This window comes from Mercurialis annua, linkage group LG3 (assembly GCF_937616625.2).
Source record: "Mercurialis annua linkage group LG3, ddMerAnnu1.2, whole genome shotgun sequence".
NCBI classification, from domain to species: Eukaryota; Viridiplantae; Streptophyta; class Magnoliopsida; order Malpighiales; family Euphorbiaceae; genus Mercurialis; species Mercurialis annua.
The window spans coordinates 55,094,323-55,116,414 of NC_065572.1; the positions used below are offsets into that span (position 1 = coordinate 55,094,323).

Consider the following 22,092-nt stretch of genomic DNA (forward strand, 5'->3'; position numbering starts at 1 on the left):
CATGTCAACAACCATGAACAGTGTTTTAAATTTCTTGGTGATACCGACCAGGCCTCCTTCCGTGGATCCGTTTTCTTTCCCCAGCTCTACCGTTAATTCCGCTACCCCCTCGGCTTGTACAGGTGTTCCACCTAGGCCCACTAAGGGTGTTTTGACTGGTTTAAGGTTCAGTATTGAGCAGCCGATTCCGAGATATGCCTGTTTCGTGATGAGGTTAACTGAGCTTCCTTCGTCTACCAACTGTCTCATTACCCAGAAATTTTCTATCAAACCCGAGATTACCAGCGGATCCTGGTGGGGAAAATCTATTCCTTCCCCGTCAGTTGGACCGAAGTTTACTTCTGGTATAGTTTTCGCCACTGATATGTTCATCACCATCTTCTGCCTTTTTCGTCTTCCTCGCTTGTATTCTGGGTCCGCCATTCCGCCTGCTATTGTGTTAATTATTCCTGACACGTTTTATCTTTTTGGTGACGGTGCTTCCTCTCTTTTTCCATTGTTATCCCTTTGGTTTCTTCCTCCTGAGTTGTAATTTTTGCTCTGTGCCACAAAGTCTTTTAACCGACCGACTTGTACCAAACGGTCGATTTCTTTTTTCAAGCTTCCGCATTCGTCGGTGACATGGCCATGGCCGTCGTGGAACTGACAATATTTTTTCCTGTCTCCCTCATATTGTAGTTTGGGTGGGTATCTCACTGGCTCATTGTTATTTTGTATCCACATCAAGATGTGTGATCTCGGGGTATTGAGTGGAATGAAGGCTTGGTCTTCTACTTTTACTGGTCGGTGTGGGTCTGCTCGCTGTGGACCGACTTGTTGTTGGTTTCTTGGTCCGAATCTGTCGTGCCTGGCACTTTGATCGAAGTTAGGCCTCGGTGTACGGAACGATGTTGTAGTTTGTGCGGCTTTTCGCCGCTGTTCTTCGTCTAAATTTATATAGTTCCAGGCTCGGTCCATCAGCTGGGAGTAAGTTTGTACTGGGTTTGTTATCAGGTTATCCCGGAAGGCCATCATTGTTGTGTTATCTTTCATTGCATCTATCACAGTATCATCATTCAAATTTCCCACTTCGACCGCTTCTGCGTTGAACCGGCCGATATAACTCTGCAGACTTTCTCCTGGTTTCTGGTAGCAAAGTTTTAAGTCACTGGACTTTTTCTTTCGTTGTATGCTCGGTGCGAAATGTGTTCGGAAAGCTCTTGCCAGCTCGTCGAAGCTTCGGATAGAGCCTTCTTTTAGGCTTTGATACCAGATGGCAGCTGGTCCTTTTAGGGTAGTCGGGAAGAGTTTGCAGACGGCTGCTTCGGACAAACATTGTACCATCATGACCACTTGGAAACAACTCAAGTGCGTTATCGGGTCCCCTGTTCCATTGTAATCGTCTAACTGCGGTGTTTTGTAGTTTAAAGGGAAGGGTTCTTCTCGTATTTCTGCCGACAGTGGGTTTCCGATGTTCAGGAAGCTTGTGTTTCTCGGCTCTCTCCTTCTACATTTTTCCATCTCGGTTCTGACTCTTTCGGTGATTTCTTGTTCCAGGTTCTTTTTCTTTGGTGAATTAGCGCCCGAGCTGTGTACGCTCTCTTCGATCTCAACCAGTTTTGGTGTCTTTTTATGCCCTTCTGGAGTTTTATGTCCGGTCTGTGCTGGCTCTGGGTTTTGTTCTCGTGGATTTTTCTCGCGGTTTGCTTCCTCGGGTGTTTTTTGGCCTTGGTAGAATTCCTGTGGGTAAGGTGGTGCGGTCGGTATGTATGGTGGAGTGGTAGTGTTATCCTGGGTTGCAGTTGGGACTGTTGGCCGAGTATGGACCTGTTGTACCTGTTGAAGGAAAGCTAGCTGCCGAGTATGAAATTCGATGTATTCTTGGATTTGTGCTGGGGTAGGATTTTGGACTTCTGTGGTGGTTTGTCTAGGTGCGGGGGTGGTGTTTGGGGTGAATGCGAGGTTGATGGGGGTTACACCCGGTCTTAAGAAAGTTTGAGTGGTTTGGTGCGTAGGGGTGGAGTATGATGTTGGGGGAATGTTACCCGACGATGGCATTCCCCACGGGTAATGAGTGGTAACCCCTGACATAGGGCTCGGGTGAACGCCTGCCATCGATGTAGTGACCGGGCAAAACGAGCTTTCGCCGGTAGCTCTTCTCGGTGGAGCGTTGAGCCCCTCTCCCGTTCTACTGTTTTGCGTATTATTGTCTCCGATCGCGGGATCATCTCCTTCTACTCTGCTCATCCTATTAGTTTCCAGAAGGATAGAAAGGGGGAAGCTTTCTTATTTTCTTTCCCACAGACGGCGCCAAATGATAACTTTTGATCTCGAATTGTATTCAGCTCCGACGGACACTTCAAGGCCTTACCTACAAAGTACAAAACAACCGTGAGAAGGGTGCCGGAAGGGGATTCCGGCAAACCACTCCGACGGTCTAGTTAGTAACGGTTTTAGTGAGAGAAAGAATAAGAAGTGAAAGGTGGTTAAGAGTTTTTGAGAGAGAAAGAGAATTAACCTTTTTACCTATTTTCCTTTTGCCTTTTATACTAATGTCTTTGTTTCTCTTTGTATGGGCCGACAGGTCTGACTTCATTCTCTTTGTCTGTGCAGCTGTTTTGTCTGGAATGTCAGAGTACGTTCTGACAGATTTGTCCCGTGTGTTCGGAGTGGTTGTGCTCGGTGACTACCAGGATATGCTCGTTTTTAGGTTGTCGCTCTGATCGGTTTGTGATGTTGGTTTGTTCCGGTTTATCCTTATTAGTTGTGTTTGGTGTGCTTCGGTGAGTCCGAGATGTGTTGTGAGTCGCCCCTGGTGTGCTCTGTTTGTTATGTTTGACCTATCTCGGTGGGTCCGAGATGTGCTGTGGATTGGCCTTTGCTGTTCTCGGTCCATTTATATGTTTATCATTGAGAAAAAAATATTATTTTAATATATAAAATTTTAACTAAATGGACAATTAAAAAAAAAGTATGATATAATTTAAAAAATTCAGCTTAATTTGTTCTCAAATTTATGAAATAGTTTGGCTTAAGAAACAAATAGAGGAAACAAGAAGGAAATTGTGCATAGAAAAGAAGAAAAAACAGAGGATTTTGTCGGCAGAGAATAGATTAGGTAGGACCCAGTTGGATCAACGGTCAACCGTCAAGCAACGGCAAAGGGACCCACTTACAATAAATAGAGTTTAAGAAAAGCACGTGTCCCTAACGTGGCAAAACTGTCAAAAACCGACAATAACCGTTATTCTCGTCGTTTTCTCTCACGTTTGGTAGCCTCGAGTCATGAGTTTTCTTTTGTTTTCTTTTTAAGATCAAAGACGACAACAATTGGATTTAAAAACATAATAGACGACAAAACCCTCAATTAATAAACCAAAAATGATGTATATTGGTCCCCTCTTCCTTCAAATTGCCGCCATGATTGGGCCACTTCACACTACCATTTTCCTTTCTATTTCATACCAACAAAACAATATTTTCCCTTATTCCCTAACATTGTGCTTACGTCTAAAACAAAAATCCTTTATTCAATTTTTTTTAACATAATCTTTTTTTAAATACGGGAGCGTTTATTAAAAATTAAACACACGACGTAACAGATTGTTATCTAGCGCTTATATTGTTTAATTTATAGTTTAGTGGTTCTCTTAATATAAAGTCAATTTAATTTGAGATGTAACTCTGTTTTATTTTATTTGTTCGATTTTTTACTTTTAAATGTCTTGAAAACTATTTTTTATATTATTAATGAATTTGATAATGAAATTAATGTGTAAAAATAATGATTTTATTATATTATATTTTCAAAATAAGAATTTACGTATTTATTATAATAAATTAAAATTTTATCTTTATATTTTGATTATCAAATACATAACAAAGATTATAAAAAAATATCTTAAATGTTTAACATATTCGTCATATGTAAGAAAATAAAAAATGGAAAAACAAAAACAAAACATAGAGAATACATAGTTGGTGTTAGTAAACACTATAACAAAAATGACTTCTAATAACGGTCTATTACACCAGGTATTAAAATTGCTATATATATAATAACCAATGAGCTGTATTTTAAATAGTATAAGCATTGAGCATCACTCTGCTAGGTTGTGGGATCGATTACTCCCACAAACGCTCTTACTCTCCTAATTACCAAAAAAATTTATTCTATAACAAAATAGTTATCAAAAGTTATACTTCTAAGGCTCACTTTATATTATTTTAAAATATAATTAGTTACTATCAAGTAACGACTTAAACTATATTGTTTCTAAATATACAAATATCACAACAAAAAACAATTTCTTTGCTAAAAATAAATAAATAATAATCTAATATCAAAAAAATAAAATAAAAATATCGTAATCTCATTATAAAACAGAATTATCCTTTACTATAAAATTATATTTTTATTTTTATTATAATATATCAGTGAAAAAGTAAGATATTAAATTATAAATTATAGAAAAATATTAAAAATAGTCAATATGCAGATCTCGTGTTTGATATGAGCCGTAATGCAGTTCAGGGCGAAATCATAAATTGATTTTTTAGAGAAGGTCAATTATATGAAAAATTAAAATAAATAGCTATATTTTACGTATGAAAATGGCAAAAGATACAAAAAAATCTTCATGGTTTTCACAAAAATACAAATCAGCCCTTTTATTTTTTTTTTTGGTATAGTTAAACCCTCTTTGTCTTCAAATAGAACAAATAACCCCTTTCGTCCAACACATTAGAAGCCCTCGTTAATGGCTAACATGTCTCTCACAATCATATAGGAAAAAAGTTCAAAAATAATTTTTATATTTAAAATATTTATCAAAAATTTGAGGGGGATAAGTATCCCAAAAGTAAACTAAAAGGATTTATTTGTTTGATTTTTAAAATAACAAGAGTCCAATTGATCAATTTTAAAACATGAGGATTTAATTGTATTCAAAAAAAAATAAAAAGGCTGATTTGTACCTTTAAAAAAAAAGTCAAAATAAATAAATTGTATCTCCTGCCGATAAAAATTAAAAGGGGTTTTTGACAAAAAAAATTGAAAGCGGCTAATTGCATATAAAGTAAAAGTTAACCGCTATATTTTCAAAAATAAAAGGCTTAATCACCAAAAAAACCCACCTTTTAGACCCTTTTCAAATACACCCTGACGTTGTAATTTTATCAGTTGCACCCTAATTCGCAACTTTGGTTTTCAATTCCACACTCAAATACTAAATTAATATCTTCTCCATTTTAAACAAGTTAAAATAAATCATCTATTTTTATTTTTTTGTATGGAAAAGAGTTCAAACGAATACTTTATAAGTGTTTTTATGAATTTTTTCCGAGTGAAAAAGAGTCCAATTTGATTTTAAAGGTGAAATTGAAACTCAAAAGTGCAATTTAGAATACAGCTGACAAAATTGTAACGTCAGAATGCAACTGAAAAAGGACTAAAAGATGAGATTTTTTTGGTGATTAAGCCAAATAGAAAAAGTTAAAGCAAGTTTTTTTTTCGAAAAAAAGAAGCAAGGGGGAGTGTCTCCTTTGGACAAGCCCTTACTTTTCCCCTGGTGCAGCCTGTTGTTTCTATAAATCAACTTAATATTATAGATGCTGTTTTGGATCATAGAATAAAATAGCAATATAATAAAATATAAATTTTATAAAAATTAAAATAAATATTTTTTTATTTTTAAAAAGAATATTTATTTTATAAAATTACAAAATAATAATTTCATGGCACTAGTATTTTATGAATCAAAACAAACATTAGTTATATATACAGAATAAAATATTCATACCTATCTTTACGACTAATAATCAATCTAGTTAGTTTTGTTTTGTTAGAAAATATTAACAAATTTTAGTATTGTAAATAAAAGAAATGTGAAAGAGAAAAAGAGTTGAGGAACTGCTAGTCAAATTATCCCTTTAATTTTCCATGCTGAGCAAATTCCTTCAGTCACGGATCCTAAAGCCTGACTCTAACAATCAAATGGGTCAAAACCATCCTTTACAAGTCATTATAAGGAGCGGTTCCATTCGAATCATACCATATTACCATTACATTAAAATTTAGGCTTACCCTTCAAAACCGCTCATTTTTTAGTCTCAGTTTATTTGCACTTTTATTTTGTAAAATCGTCAATTTTGCCGAAATTTTCATCTTTTATCTTTCAATTACATCTTTAAAATATTAAATTGACCTCTTTTTATTAAAAAATGTTCAAATCAATATTTTATATTTCAACAAATATTCTAAATAGTATTATCAAATGTTAAAATTTAAAAAAAAAATCATATTTTCTAAAATTTTAAAAATTAAATTTTTTACATAAATATAACTTCATTAAAAATATCATTAATTAATTATTCAACCGGAAACCGCCACCTACGTTTTCCGGTCACCGCCACTCATCCATCGCCGGAAAATAATCTATTCAAAAATTAAATAAATATTTAAAATAATATTCTTTTTACATATTAATTAATTAAATACATATTATATAAAAAAACTATATTTTATTTTTTTTAACCAGAAAAAATTCGTCTTCTCTAATGGACAGACCCACCATGAAGGGTCTGTTCATTTTGAGAATAGACCCACCATGGTGGATCTTTTCATGGATTGAACATACCCACCAAACCCGCCGTGGTGGGTCTGTCCGCCGGAGAAGATGGTCGTCTTCTCTAGTTAAAAAAATATTTTTTAAAAAATAAGAAATTATTCATTTAATTATTTAAGATGTAAAAAAATTATTTTAAAATTTTATTTAACTTTTGAACATATTATTGTCTGGCAACCGATGGGTGTCGGTGGCCGAAAAAAAGTGGTGGCGGTGGGTGGCAGTTTTCGGTTGAGTAATTTGATTTGAAATTTATTAATTTAAAAAAAATAAGGAAGATGGTTCAATTGTAATATTGAGAACTATTAAAATATTCATTAAAATATAAAGTATTGATTTGATATAAACATAGAAGCACATGTAATAGCATAAAACAATATAAACACGCAAGCACATAAAACATACGAATCCTATTATACCTGGGGGTGCTCGACTAGATTCACCTAGCACTCCGATTACTATTCCTGATTGACGACCTCTAATTTGACTCATACTACCCCTAGGTACTGCCACTGGATTGAACCGTCTACTTGATTTAGGAACATCTAATCGACATTCGGGGGATCGTGATCTTTCTCGACAATAGAAGAATGATCAAACATGATTACCTTTGCGCTCGAGAATTTCAGCAATTTAACGTGCCCTACCAGCTATAAAGGAGAAATGCTCAAGCATGTCATCGAACAACTCGCTAAACTCGGGTCCTAGACCCCGCATGGATATTCTATTAATCTCCTCACTCCTTCCTCTTCTCAGTTCAGGTATTTCTTTGGTCATTCGAAGGAATTCCATAGCGTAAGCTCCTGCCGGAAAGAAGCCTATAGCAAACGAATTCAAATACTCTTTCATTCGAGTAAAGCTTTCTTCAGCCATCCTCTCCCTTTGAACGATGTTTGATCGAAGACTTCTACATATGAATCTCTTCCCAATATCGATATATCCTTATCCCCTCGACATTTGGATCCTCAGGCAGTTCATCATCACGATGTTGTTTTCTGGGTGTCAAGGATCCTTCCTGAATTCCCAAGAAACCATTATGGTATACAAGAGGTGCTTCCTCCTCGTCCAATACAGCATGTGGTTGAGCTTCACTTGGCCCAAACATACTGAAACATGAACAATCTTAACGTGAGATTCTATCCCCTCAGTCTCATCTTAATATGCATATTGCACATGCATATTCTATCGAAAACGAAACACGCATCCTTATCTTGTACACATATTTTACAAAAACAAACAGGGGGTTTCACAATCAGTTGATCACAAAAAAAATAGTACAAACGACTAGGATCTGGCAAGACTCGGATTCTATTGCTACATAAGTTCCTAGGTAATCAATCACCGACCAATAGTGGTATCCTAGACCAACTGCACTCAAATCATATACTAGCAGTGGTAACTGGACCAACTGCTCTGATACCAACTTTGTCACGACCCAAATTATTGAGCCGAGATCGGCGCTAGAGAATGAAAGTGCTAGCTCTGAAACCCGTAGCAAGCCTAAAACCATTAAAACTTTTTTGCAGACAATCAAACTTATAACGAAAATACAAACATAAGTAAACATATTAACATACATACACTAGTTCGCTCAATATAAAACACAAAAGCATATCACTTCCGCACCACGTACGTGCTAGCCGGGAAATATACAAGCATATACTAGTGTATCTAGGTCACATCACGGGCAACTAGCTCCGTTGGAAAAAACGAAGTCTGGCATAGCCTAAAAAAATATACATATATAACAACAAGCATAAACAACTATACAATACATTGCTGTCTCAGGCTATGACTCTGTCAAAAGCAACCTACTACTGCAGCGCTACGGAAGTCAGAAACTATACATGCCAAAAGTCGACTTCCGGATCAAAAGATGGATACTAGTCAAGTCCAAACACTTAGTACCTGAAAATATTTAACAACAATGGGGTCAGACTATGCTGAGTGAGATTATACGTTGCCAATGGTATTATAAAAATAACATCGCACTTTTAACAAAGCATTTATACAAACATATAATACGAGCTAAATATTTGATCCGATCGAAACCCTAATCTTACAAACGATCCTAAACTAGGTATTTCCTAGTATTAACGAGCGAGTTTGATTTCTTAAATCCTTTTGATAGGGTCCCGAAATAGTTCGACCTAGTTTAACCTATAACTACAGTCCCGGGATTGTTCGACCGAGTTAAACTAGTATCATTACTTATAACCAAACGATCGAGGTGTGAGTCCTAAGATAGTTCCATCGAGTTCAACTCACTACACACAGGTCCCGAGATAATTCCACCGAGTTTAACCTCGTGTCTAACGCAAAAGAGTTAGTCTATTTCCATTTGCTAAGACTTACCTGACACTGGTGATCACACAACCTATTGACACCCAATAGGTAGATTGTTTCCTCGGATAGTACACCAGTTTTCATACACAAGAACAATCAACAAAACAATATATGATACAAACAAATCATATAATATGTGATGCATTTGATACTAATAATTATACAATATTAAATAGATTTTATATAATATTACGCAAAAGTAATGTATAACTCACGACTTGGTATCCAATTAATTTCGATATTTATATGTTAACTGAACCCCGTTAAGCCAATTATGTCGATCTCGTAGCTTATCGATGCGTCTGTCACATATTCAAACCATATATACGTTTAATTAATAAACATAAACTTAAATATTAAAATCTTAAGTTACAAACTTAGATCGATAATACTTAATCTTAATTCAATTCCTTAACTCGATATCTCTTTATTACTAACTCAAAATCTCACATTCAAATAGTCGTACTTGAAATCAAAAATGCATATCACGTTTAAAACACGTATTGCTTAAGTTCTAAACCTTAATCCCTAGTATATTTGATGGTTTACTTTGAACCAAAAACCTCTTTGTTCCTTTATATTAACAATTCATCATTTCCTTTAGCCAAATACAAATCGTATTCAATAATAGTTTAATCCAATTCAAAGCAATAGAGAACCACGTCGGAATAAAAGCGTAACAAGATCGAGACACAAGGATAGCCTTCTCCCTTGCCGTACCGTTCCCTTGCTGAAAAGGGAAGGGCTCGGTGTGACTAACCCTGGTGCATCGCACCAGGGACTGTTCAAGCGAGTAGTCCAGCAAGTATGACAACCCTTACTGACTCTGTTCGACCCTATAAAAAAACTTCCGACAAGCTAGCCATCACTCACAACTCACCAACACACAAACTCAACTTAAACTCTCATTAAACATGGAAAACAACATGATTTTCCGCTTTATAATTCAACACCAACACTTGAACATCCAAACAACCAACAAACCTTAAAACCCTAACTGAAAATTGATTTCCTTATCTTATATTTATGCCTTATATCAGTAGACAATTCTTTATCAATTCTGATAACAAATGGAGATTCTACAAGCTTTTAAATTGTTTATATCAAAATTCAATCTCAAATCATCATCAACCAAAACGGCCCTATAGCTCTGAAACCCCAAATTAAAATACTTATACTTACCTTGAATTGATATTCTAGATCAGCAGGTAATCCCTTCCTCGTTTCAACGTCGCAAGAATTACGCAAAACCGATACCGAACAAAGATTTCTCAAGCTATTGAAGATTTTGCATGTTATTTGAAATGAAGAAAATGATTTTCATAAATTCTTTTGCTGAGAATTTTAGTTACCTGATCTAATATTCATATGATAATGGGTATTTATAGATTGGATAAGGTTTTCTTTTGGTCCTTTAAGTTGCCACTTTAAACCACTTTTTTTCTAACTTTTGTTTTGCTCGTTTTAGTGAATCGATCGCTTAATCGTTTGAACTGGATAAAATTTTGTATTATTTATAACTAAATAAATAATACTACTCTGATATCTTATTAATTTATATTCCTCTAATTTATTTTAATTTATTCTCGGTTAAAATGCTTAATTTCCTATCTAAGACATAAAGCTCACTTTTTTTATTTTTCCCGTTCATATCTTACTTTAATGAATACCGATATCCAAATAATCCATACTACCTTAATAGATAAAATAATAATTTCCACCAATAAGTTTTTAATTATAATTTCTAAGAACTAAAATAATATTTACCAATTCGGGACTTAAAACTCTATTTTTATAATAATTCTTACGATCTCCTTTAGTCCCGATCTCATTACTTTTATTTAATCCTAATATCCAATTTTTTATTAGGATTCCAAAACCGACCTACTCAGGTCTTCTTTTACTTAATTTCTCCGATAATCTTTTATTCTTATCAATTTAACTATTCAAAATAAGACTCGTTGCTTATTTTAGCAACGTCAAGCTTACGGGATATTAGGGATTTCTTCATGCATGTGGATGATCTATAGTATATTTACTGATTTGGAATAATTTTTATGGTTAAAAATTAATCAAGCATGATTTATGAAGTTTGATAGATTAATTATGGATTAAATTAGATTAAATTGAAGGATAGTGATCTTGATATAAATTGGGTTGCATGTCATAGTTATTGATATTTGATCATGATTTTGAATTTATAACTAGGTTAAGAATCATGAGATAATAGTTTGGTGTGGATTTCAATTGATTTGGACATGATTAGCAATTTTGTAAATTTTAAGGACTAAATTGTATGTTTTAAAATATTGAAAGGTTAATTGGTAAATTAACCAAATTTTCAGATTATGTCAAGGACAAACTGATTGAAATGATTTTGGTATTATTGATAATTTTGGTAATTTTTAAATTAAAAGATTTACAAAAGGACTAAATTTGTTAATTTTTAAAGTATGGGGGCTTTTTGGCATTTTTTCCAAAACGTGTATTTTTTCCACTTAAAGGGACGTTTTGACCAATATGATGAAAATTAATTTGATTTCAAAATAAAGTATCGGTTTAAGCTCCGTAATGAAAAATAATATTTTTGGTTTTAAAATCATTCGAATTGAAAAATCGAGCTTTAAGATAATGCTTAAGCAAACGGGTTAATACGATATCGGGAACGAGGACGTAACCGTTGGGCTTGGATTATTAAGTATTCGGTCAACGAGTTGACATGTCAATATTGAAATGTTTTATCGAGAAAGTTTTATCGGAGCTAAACACATTAATCGAATTTTAAAAGATCAATCGATTAAAATTATTGTTAATTGTTTGATAGGATACGTTATTGATTGAACATGAGTTTTAGAATTTATCTCAAGTTAAGATAGTAATGTTTACTTAATTTTTTAGATTCATCGTGTTCAAAGGCAGCAGAAGGAGAACCGCATTACTAAACAGGTGTCAAGATAGTTTGGATTTTTGAGCAAGTCGTGAGTAGTACCTTATTATTAAAATGCATTGCTTTCATCATAAATCGTTTTTAAACGCATATCATCAAAATTAATTTAACCAGGTATAATTCCGAAGAAACGTGCTTACCTATTGAGTGGCAATAGAACTGTGTGCACACAAGTCATATCGTGTCATGTATATGATTGAGGAACTTAGAACGGAATTGAAAGGTCAGATGACGGTAACAGTATGAACCCGGTCAATGACGATAATGTTGAATACACAGTTGTGTGATGGCGGTGGTTATTACGGTCTTGACAATTGGCAAGGGTGTGAATATGTACCCGGTCAATGACGACGAAGTTGAGACACCTAGTCATGTGGCAACTATGGTTATATTCCCGATCAAACAATGGATTGTAAGGCTTATGATTATCATATACTATGTGATCGAACATCGATCGAGGAAAGGTTTGTATATTGAGGATGAAATTTTTTCCCGATTTCTGTGTTCGGTATGCATACGCATTAAACTTTATGGTATTGTTTTATGTTTCAATAATGTTTACTAGTCACTGTACTTCTCACTCAGCATATTCTGACCCCGTTGACTTTAACCTTTTCATAAAAAAGTTTGTTGTGGTGATGCCTTCCGACTTCTTTATTCTCGAACGATATTTTAGTTAACTAGAAGTATGTGCATAAGGAGTTTGACGTCTAGAAGTTCCACAATAGTAGATAGAAGTATTTCTCTTAAACTATTAAACATAGTATATAATTTTGGATGTTTTTATATCGAACAAATATATGTTTAGTGCGATTTTTTTATTAAAGTAAAGTTGTAATCTTAATTATGAAAATGATTCTATAAGATGAAATTTGATATCGATCGAGGCTTGTAACTGGTTCCAGAGAAACCACTCTCGTTCCCTAGCGCTAGTAATGACTCAGAAAATCGGGTCGTGACAGATTCAATGAAAAGACTAGCTATACCCTGTTTGATTGTTCTGAATTCTAAAGTCTTCCTCATGAGACCTGTCTATTCTTATTTTTTTAGAAGTGTGCGTGCGCTCAACAATTACATAATGCACAACTCGAAAGTACACATGAATATTTTGATTTAAAAATTCATTGTTTTTATTGTCTCATGGATTATGCTTTTAAAATTTATGGTTATTTATCTATTCTTTTTAGGAACATGTGTTGGTCAATAATAATAACATGCATGTATGACAAAAAATGTATTTTATTGGTTCATCGATTAACTGTTACAATTGAAATACTTTCCTGTTTCGAGCAATTATGTAATAACCCGAAAATTTAAGGGTTAAAATATAGCCACGTGTCTAATATTTTATTAGACGGGAGTAGGTAAATTAAATTTAAAGATAAATTTAATTTACAAATATCCCTAAATTTTTAATATGGCAATAGGATTACAAATTTAAATTTGATTAACTATATAGTTAAGGGTGACAATTTGGATTTATGAATTGGGTGCAGAATAATTCATAAGTCCCTAACGAATATTTTTGATGCTAATATTCGCGAAATATTTTAAAAAGGTTATCATGAAAATTTGATAAAATTGGAAGCAGAAATTTTATCAAGCGCAGTCAATGCGGGCTTAATAAATCGAAAATGATTTATTAAGAATAAAATATAAGTCGGATGGGAATAAAAATTATATTTTTATTCCTGTTATATTTTATTAGATTTTTGGTAAAAGTTTCACAAAATTTGTCGTTTGAGTTACGGACGACTAGTTTAGAAGTTGGTTTAAAGTGCATGATTGAACTAGTACTAAACGGTACTTTAGCCAATACTATATATGTTACCAAATGAATCAAATGAGTTCAGAAACTCATTTTCTTAGGTTTAAAAGGTTGAGGTGCTAGCATAGGGCGACTGTGAACAACGGTTTCGCGCCGCTTCGTCCGTTTCTCGATTCTAACTCCATTTCTTCAACGATTACTCAGGTAATCAATGTATTATATCCGTAATAGATGTTTATTTCGATTTATTTTGAATATAAACTCGTTTATAAACGGTTACCGTATCGAATTATCGTTTTAAACGTCCGTAATGATTTTTAATTGTGTATACGTAATTGTGAACGTTAAAAAGTGTTTTTGGACGTTTTAAGCAGGACGGGAGGTCCCGGAAATGAATTTTCGGGGCTGTGCGCGAGCACAGCGAGCTGTGCGATCGCACAACATATTGTGCGGGCGCACAGCATTCGACCGCACAGCCTAGCTGTGCGACCGCACAGTGCTTCTGTGCAGGCGCACAGGTGCCCCAACGGGCAGTCGGGGTTAGATTTTTCTTCGGTTTTCGGGGAACTTTCCGGGGGCGATTCCGACGTGCATTCGCCTAGAAGCCCGAGGTGTTTTCCAACCGAACCTAAAACATTTTTAATAAATAATTTTAAACCAAAGTTAGATATTTTAAAATGATAACTTGTGATAGAAGAAAGTGAAAAGGTTTTATATACTAAACCTAAAGACTTTTAAAAAAAGATTTTAAAAGTAAAGTTAAACGTTTATAATGGACTTTACAAGAGTTAAAGTCAACGTTTAAACGGCTTTAAAGATTTAACAATCGGTTTCGCTAAATACTTAGTATATGACTGAGAATTGTTTTGACAATTAGGTCTATACTATAAATGGTTTTCTTTAGGTAATGCGATACCTAAATAACTTCTAGAGAGAAGTTAGAACGTTTTCTCAAAACGAGAATTTATAATATGGTTTTAAAAACAGACCATAAGTGCTATATGTTTAAATGATTATATGTTTGACCTAGATCTGGGTTTAAGGACCTAGAAATTTTATAAGAACATATATTGATGTGTTTTATCCTGTTTGTTTTGTGTGTTTAGTCCGACCAGCTAGCCAGCAGTCTGACCACAACCACATGATTAAGTTCCAGACTCCGCGGTGTTTGTGAGTTCATTTGTTTACTTTTGAATATTAGTATTCAATTGTTTTAAATCTACAAATCGCACTAAGTATGAAACTTAGCCAAGGAAGATCCACTGAAACGAGCTATCTATTGGGCAACAATAGGACTGTGTGATCACCGTTGTTAATGAACTAGATGAGAGGTAATTATTATAAGCATACATATTGGGATTAGGTTTTAAGTCAGATACTTGTAAAGCGGCTTAAACTTATCAGGTAGTCCTGAGGTGGCAGTGATTTATGTTCCGGCCCAGCAACCCAATACAGAGTCATGATGGCTGTGATACATATGTATACAGCTCATCCTGTATTAAACAAGAGTTGTGAATATGCATTATATATATGATATCATTATAACGTAATCAGAATTAGGGTTTTCTTTGGATCGAGGACTGGTAATATTTTTATATACCGATATTTTGTCTATACGCGATTTTGGTATTTAACTGTAAACCTATCTACTCACTCATAAATATTTATATTTCTGACTCCGTTGTTGTTTATCTTTTTCAGGTACCTAGCTACCGGGTCTGGTCGAGCTTCCACCCTTTTCTATCAGGGAAGCTTATCTTGTTGTTATGTAAATAACACTTTAAACTCTTAGATGTTGCAATAGTGTATATAGGTTTGATATGCATGTGGCCACGTCATGGTTCCTCTGTCTATATACTCTGATAGGAACCTGACTTTGTCTAGCTCTAATAAGTGGCCACTTAATACGCATAGGGTGTTTTATGGTGTCCCCTACGGGTTGGCCAAGCTTCGTGTCTTTGATTTGCAAAGACACTGTGTGTAGTCTAGATGGCCTTACGTTTGTGTGCCTGCTGTGCATATTTTTAATATGTTTGATATAACGCTTTAAAAAGGAAAGTGTCCAATATATTTCATTAAACATATTGGTCGGATGCTTGGTTTGAAACAGGGCTGCCTGCAAGGCAAGGCACGTGAATTAAATCCCTGTACCACCGCACCGGTTTTCAGAAATGAGCGTGGGTCAGAATACCTAGGGTTATTCAACCAGCATTTCTGAAAACGCGATTTCGCTTATATGAATATTTTCAGAATGTGTTTTTCACGTTAAACGAAAAAATGTTTTAACGGTGTTTTCTGAAAACAGGTCGTACGCAAGGTACGATCTAGATTTATATTTAGGTGGCGAAAAATTTATAGAGGTTTTAGGCTTGCTACGGGTTTCGGAACAACCATTCCCATTACCTAGCGCCGGTCTCGGCTCGAGTTTCGAGGGGGAAATTGGGTCGTGACAGATTATACCTCTGTCGTCGCGAATTTTCTTGATTAATTAAAGCGTATTTAGCTTGATTTTGGACTGAAATTGAATGTGATTTGGTGTTCTTTGAGGTGTATATTATGATCAATTATAGTATTTTTTTTAGGATTTATGTGTTTGATTTGATCGTACTGTGTGCCTCTGGTCTCCCCTTTAGAATTGGTAAATTAAGGTTGTTTAGATAGGATTAGAGTTAGATCTAGGGTCAACTAGTGTTCATACTAAGTTAGGAGAGTCATATTAAGTGTTTAGGTTAGTTTAAAAGTCTATTTTAGATAATTACCATGATAAATTCATATTAGTTAATGGGTGCGGTAAAAAAAAGTGGCTAAACGATTATTTTGGTGCCTGAAATTATCAAAAAGGGGTTTAAAGCACATAAGAATTTGGGTATGGTCAATTTAATCCATCAAATCTACAAATTGGCTCATAAACTTCTAAAGCATTGTAAAATCTAATTTCTTAAACTCTACCTGTGACCCCTTTAGGCTTTTATGAGCTATCTGCGGCTAATTACGTTTTAATCATTTAAGTTTGTCACTCTGCACTAATCTAACCCGCTTGAATTCAAACACGTGGATCATTAGCTCGTCACCTGACGGGTGTTTTTGTAAATCATCATAGGACGCTTCCGTCTCTTATCACTTTTTTACTAGTCCAAAAAACAGGTGTCTATAGTTATGCCTAATGTAAAATCATGATTATATATATATAGAAATCGACCTGTTATGGTGACCTAGTATAAATACCAACACACTAAATCCATTTTGAGATCCCTAAACTATACGATTTTGGTTTATCAGATCCCCTATCTTTTATTTGTTTTTTCAGGTTCTTAAATTTTTATTTGTTGGTTTATTGGATCCTTAAGTGAATCTCATTTGGTTCATAGGGTCCTTAAATTTGTTTTTTTTTATTGGATCCTTAAATGGTCTTTAAGTGAATATCCACTTAAGGATCCAATTAACCAATAAGTGAAAGTCTAAAAACATAAAAAAGTCAAATAGAAGATAAACGACATGATAAAATAAAATAGTGTAGTCTAGAAATTTTAAAATAGATTTTGTCTTTTTATAAATCAATTCAGACGTGAGAAATAATCTAAAAATTTGAGTGTTGTTATTTATTTAGGGATGCAATTTCCAGAATATTTATAGAAAACGATTTATCTATGCCATAAGAGTTTACTTTCATCTTAGCATTGATATGATAATTTAAATAAAAAAAAATTCTTTAATTACATAGTATTAACAAGTCATGACAATTTACATCATAAAATTTAAATATCCATGACTGAAACTTTAATATAAATAATATATAGTTAATAATGCTCAAATTACACTTTCTAAACAAATAAGATGAGGGGGTACACATTCAATATTTTAATGAATCAAAGTTGCATTTTTTATCAAGAAAGTTGCATCTAATGAAGGACAATTGTGCCTTTCTAGTTTTAAAAAATAATATAAAAAATAATTCTAAATTAATAAAGTGTTAAAAATCTCACCTAACTGAAAGATATTAGTAATTTTCAATACATTTAATAAATGGGGAAAGAAGAAAAAAATATAGGTGGTGGAACATGACATAGAAAATACAAGACAGTTTTTGCCCAAAATGTAATTGATACATATAACCTAACTCAAACATTGGATGATATTTGATCCTCCAAGAAGTACTTTGCCTCGTAAGCATTCAGGTAGGTGACGTGGAGACATGTAAAGCTGATGTGATGATATGGACTATATCCAAAGAGGGAGGGACCACCATTAGACCTAAAAAAAACAGAGGAAAATTATACAATACAACTGTTACACCGTGTTATTCATATAAAAATTAATAGTGTATTAGCTATATAAAAAATTAAATAATAAAAAAGTAATTTTTTTTTAAATCTCCTATCACAAAAACTCATATATTTGTTATAAAAATAACACGGTATAACGTATACGATAAACACTCAGAAAAATAAATACTATTTCTACCTTATTTTTTCTCATATTTTTTTATAAAATTTAATAATGTGATCTAATAATAGTAATATATTAAAAATAAAGTCAAACCATATGGAAGAAAACGAATGATACAATTTTTAAATCGAAGTACTCGATTTATAATTCAACCGATTCAATTTATTCAATTAACAATTAAATCGTGTGATAAGATAAAAATATATATATTAAAAGTATGTATATGAATTGTCATATAAAGACATTTTTAGAATGATAATAAAAGGAATATAATTAGACTTCAAATAAGAGTTTTTATAACAATAACAGTAATAATAAATTATATTAGATTAGATTTATTAAAATCAAAGTTTTCAAGGTTCAACTGTACATAGAATTTCAGTTCATGTTTGAATTGAAATTTTAGTTTTTTTTTTAAAAGAACGAATTGAATAGAATTTCAGTTCATGGTTTGATTTTGTTTTTACAATACTTAAATAATATACTAAAAATTGCTTGATTAAAATATTATATTTAAAAATTATAATAACTAGTAAAATTAACTATTGAAATAATAATGATTAAATTTATGTAATTTACAATTTATCTTTTTATAAATAAATATTTTCTAGGTTTTATTTATTAATTAATGATAATTAATAATTTTTATTAACTAGTTAAATTATAATTTTTATCTAGTTAATTTTAAAATAATGAGATCAACTTGTTTAATATGTTTAATTAAATACAATTAAACACTTTATTTTTGAAGAAATAAAACAGTCAGTACACTTATTTTTCTAATTTATTTTTTAAATTACTCCAACTAAACAAGTTTTAAAATGGAATACAAATAACAACGAGTAAAATACTAATAAATTAAATCAACGCTGACGATTACATCGAAGCGGCGGGACGAACGTCGTGAATGCTCCACGTGTGATGGTGTTGGATCTTACTCTTCTCTGACCAACATTACAAATCGGTCAAATCCTCTTAAATTATCCAACTGTCTCCACGCATTGCTTATTAGGATCAGTTTTCTAGCACATTCAATGTTTTTTCTGTTAAAAGAATTATTTATGTTTTTATTTATTCTTTTTTGATAAATAAATAACAAAGATTTATGTTTTTATTTAAATATTCTAAAATAATAATTCACTCTTGAAATAATTTAGACTCAAATTTTCTATTCTGTCGTTCATTAATATTCAACTTAAAATACCAAACCATTTTAATCGATTAAGAACAATACTCTACATCTAACCCCCTACGGCCATGACAGCGCCGGCGACAGCTCCTTCCCTTCAAATGACCAGGAATCAATACGGTGAGAATGCAAATCGTCTCTGTGATCAGCCAGCTGTTATCTACTTCGAAAACTACCCGGAGAATTGGTTTTATGACGATATTGACAAGCTCTTTGCGAAGTTTGAAATCAATGGAAAGGTAACCCTAGCACGAAGAAGGAACCGATTGGATAGGAAATTTGGATTCCTAAGAATTGCAGATGATCATAATGTTGACAGGATTTTACGTAAGTTGAATCAGATTTTTATTGGGCCGTGTAGGGTTAGGGCATTCCGTTCCAAATTCCCTAAACCCTCTCCTCCAAAAACCATGCAACGCGATATTGCAACAGCAGCAGCCAAAACTCCCATCAGTAGGCCTTCATCTCCGAGAATCATTCGTTCCCCGGCATCTCGTGATAGCAGATCATATGCACAAGTAGTCACCAATGAGCCTTTGATTTTTGAAGCTTCCAAGGATATGCCAGATCACAAGATTAATGCCCTAATCGTCACGGTTTCAAGTTTGGACAAGCTGCTGAATATCAACGACCTAATGATGGATTTGGAGATTGTCTTTGAATCTATTTCATTCTTGGGGGGTCTATCTATTCTGATTCGATTCCATTCGGAACTTTACCAGTCCCGTTTCAAAAGAGATTTCATGAAATATGTTGCTCTCTTCACAACAATAATCCCTTGGGAAGATTATTCACCTTCAATGGAGAGATTTGTATGGGTTTCATTAGGGGTGTGCAAAAACCGACCGAAACCGAATAACCGAACCGACAAATTTGGTTCGGTTCGGTTTGAAAAGTAGAATATTTTCGGTTGGTCGGTTCGGTTCGGTTTTTAGAGTAAAAAAATTTTAGTCACTTTTACACGTAAACTGAACCGAAAAACCGAACCGAACCGAAATAACCGACCGAACCGACAGGTTCGGTTCGGTTTGAAAAATTAAATTTTTTCAGAATTTCGGTTCGGTTCGGTTTCTTAAAAAACCAAAAATTTCGGTTCGGTCGGTTCGGTTTAACCGAATGCACACCCCTAGGTTTCATTGTCAGGTGTCCCTTTATCAGCATGGTCAGAAGAGCTGTTTCTTTTTATCGGAAATAATATGGGGACTTCTATTGCTGTTCATCCTTCAGTAATCTCGAAAGATCGTATGGACTCCGGTTTAGTCCTTATTTCTGCAGCATTTTCTCGAATTGAATGCATCATACCAGTTAAGATTAAGGGGGAACTTTACAATATTCACGCTCACGAGACAGAATTTCCAATAATCACCACAACATCCATCGAAGGGGTTTCTGATTCAGATTACGAAACCAAGTCGTCGTCTTCTTCTCCGATAGACAAACCAGTTGCAACTCCATTGTCCTCAACAGCTCATGGCAGCCCCGTTCCACCCTTGAACTTAAAGAATATAACTCAGCGTAACAAAAGCCTCGTTCTTTCGCCATTATCAGCTGCCATCAACACAAGAGATACCTGCAATTCTAAGCGTTCGAAGGATACTACAGAAGCAGCCTTGACATTCGAAACGGGGGTTCAGATGGGTCTCTTTGATAAACAACATGAGGCGGAGATTGTTGACCTCCTGCTGAGAGACAATACCAAGGAGAATGTGAATCACTGCTGAAGTGATTTACCTCAAGGTCTGTTATTTTTTTAATGATTAGTTCATTTAATTTTCTTACTTGGAATTGTCGTGGAGGTATTGGGCATTTTCGCAAGCAACGATCTATACGATCTTTTGTTTCTCAGAATAATTTGGCTATTATGGGTTTGGTAGAAACCAAAAAAGAAGCTGTTGATACTTTTTTGGTCAGGAAGTTGTGGCCGAACTTTGATTTTGACTTTTGTTTTGCGGGTTCTAATGGTTCGTCATGAGGTTTGGCTTGTATCTGGAACTCAAATTTGATTACTCCGATCAGAATTGAGACTAAAGATAGATGGATTTTTATTGATTTTGACTGGTGCTCTTTACCTATTAGATTTATTCTAATATATGCTTCTAACTGTCCATTAGATAGATCGAATATTTGGCTAAACATTCTTCCAGAATTTAATGGTAACAGGCTGTGTTTTATTTCAGGAGACTTTAATGAAATTCTCGAAAGATTCAATTGCGCTGCTATCTCTGATTCCATGTTAGAATTTTCCCGGTTTGTAAATGATGCCAATGTTTTGGAGATTTCGTTGCAGGGGCGCTTCTTTACTTGGCAGAACAGAATCTCAAAATCTAAAATTGACAGGTGTTTTGCATCTCCTTCAGTTATAGATCGATGGCCGAACTGTAAACTTCAGGCGCTGCCACGTTCCTTCTCCGATCATATCCCTCTTTGCTTCTCTTCTGCTGTTAAGTTCGATTAGGACTGAAGCCATTTCGCTCCTTGAATGTGTGGTGGGATCACCCCGACTTTCATTCCTTTTTAGATACTTGTTGGTTCACTCTTCGTGGTAATTCTTCTTTGGTTCAGAAAATGCGGGGACTTCAAAAACTTATTTCTTTCTGGAATAAGAATGTGTTTGGAGACTTGAATCTGAAAATTGCAGCGGTGAACAACAGCATTGAAGATATTGAGAAATCGGCAGATAATAGAGTTTTGCAAGATGAGGATTTTTCGTCCCTCTCTTTGCTTCATAGTGACTTACTTTATTTATCAAAGCAACTGGAAGTTGTCTGGCTTCAGAAATCCACATTGAGCT

General features: G+C 34.0%; 1 protein-coding gene across 1 annotated transcript; it reads right to left on the reverse strand.

Moving 5' to 3' along the window:
• Positions 1 to 459: 459 nt before the first annotated feature.
• Positions 460 to 2,226, reverse strand: LOC126672664 (uncharacterized). Its single transcript, XM_050366618.1, has one exon. The coding sequence runs from the start codon at positions 2,224 to 2,226 to the stop codon at positions 460 to 462; it is 1,767 nt and encodes a 588-aa protein (XP_050222575.1).
• Between the last annotated feature and the right edge of the window lie 19,866 nt (positions 2,227 to 22,092).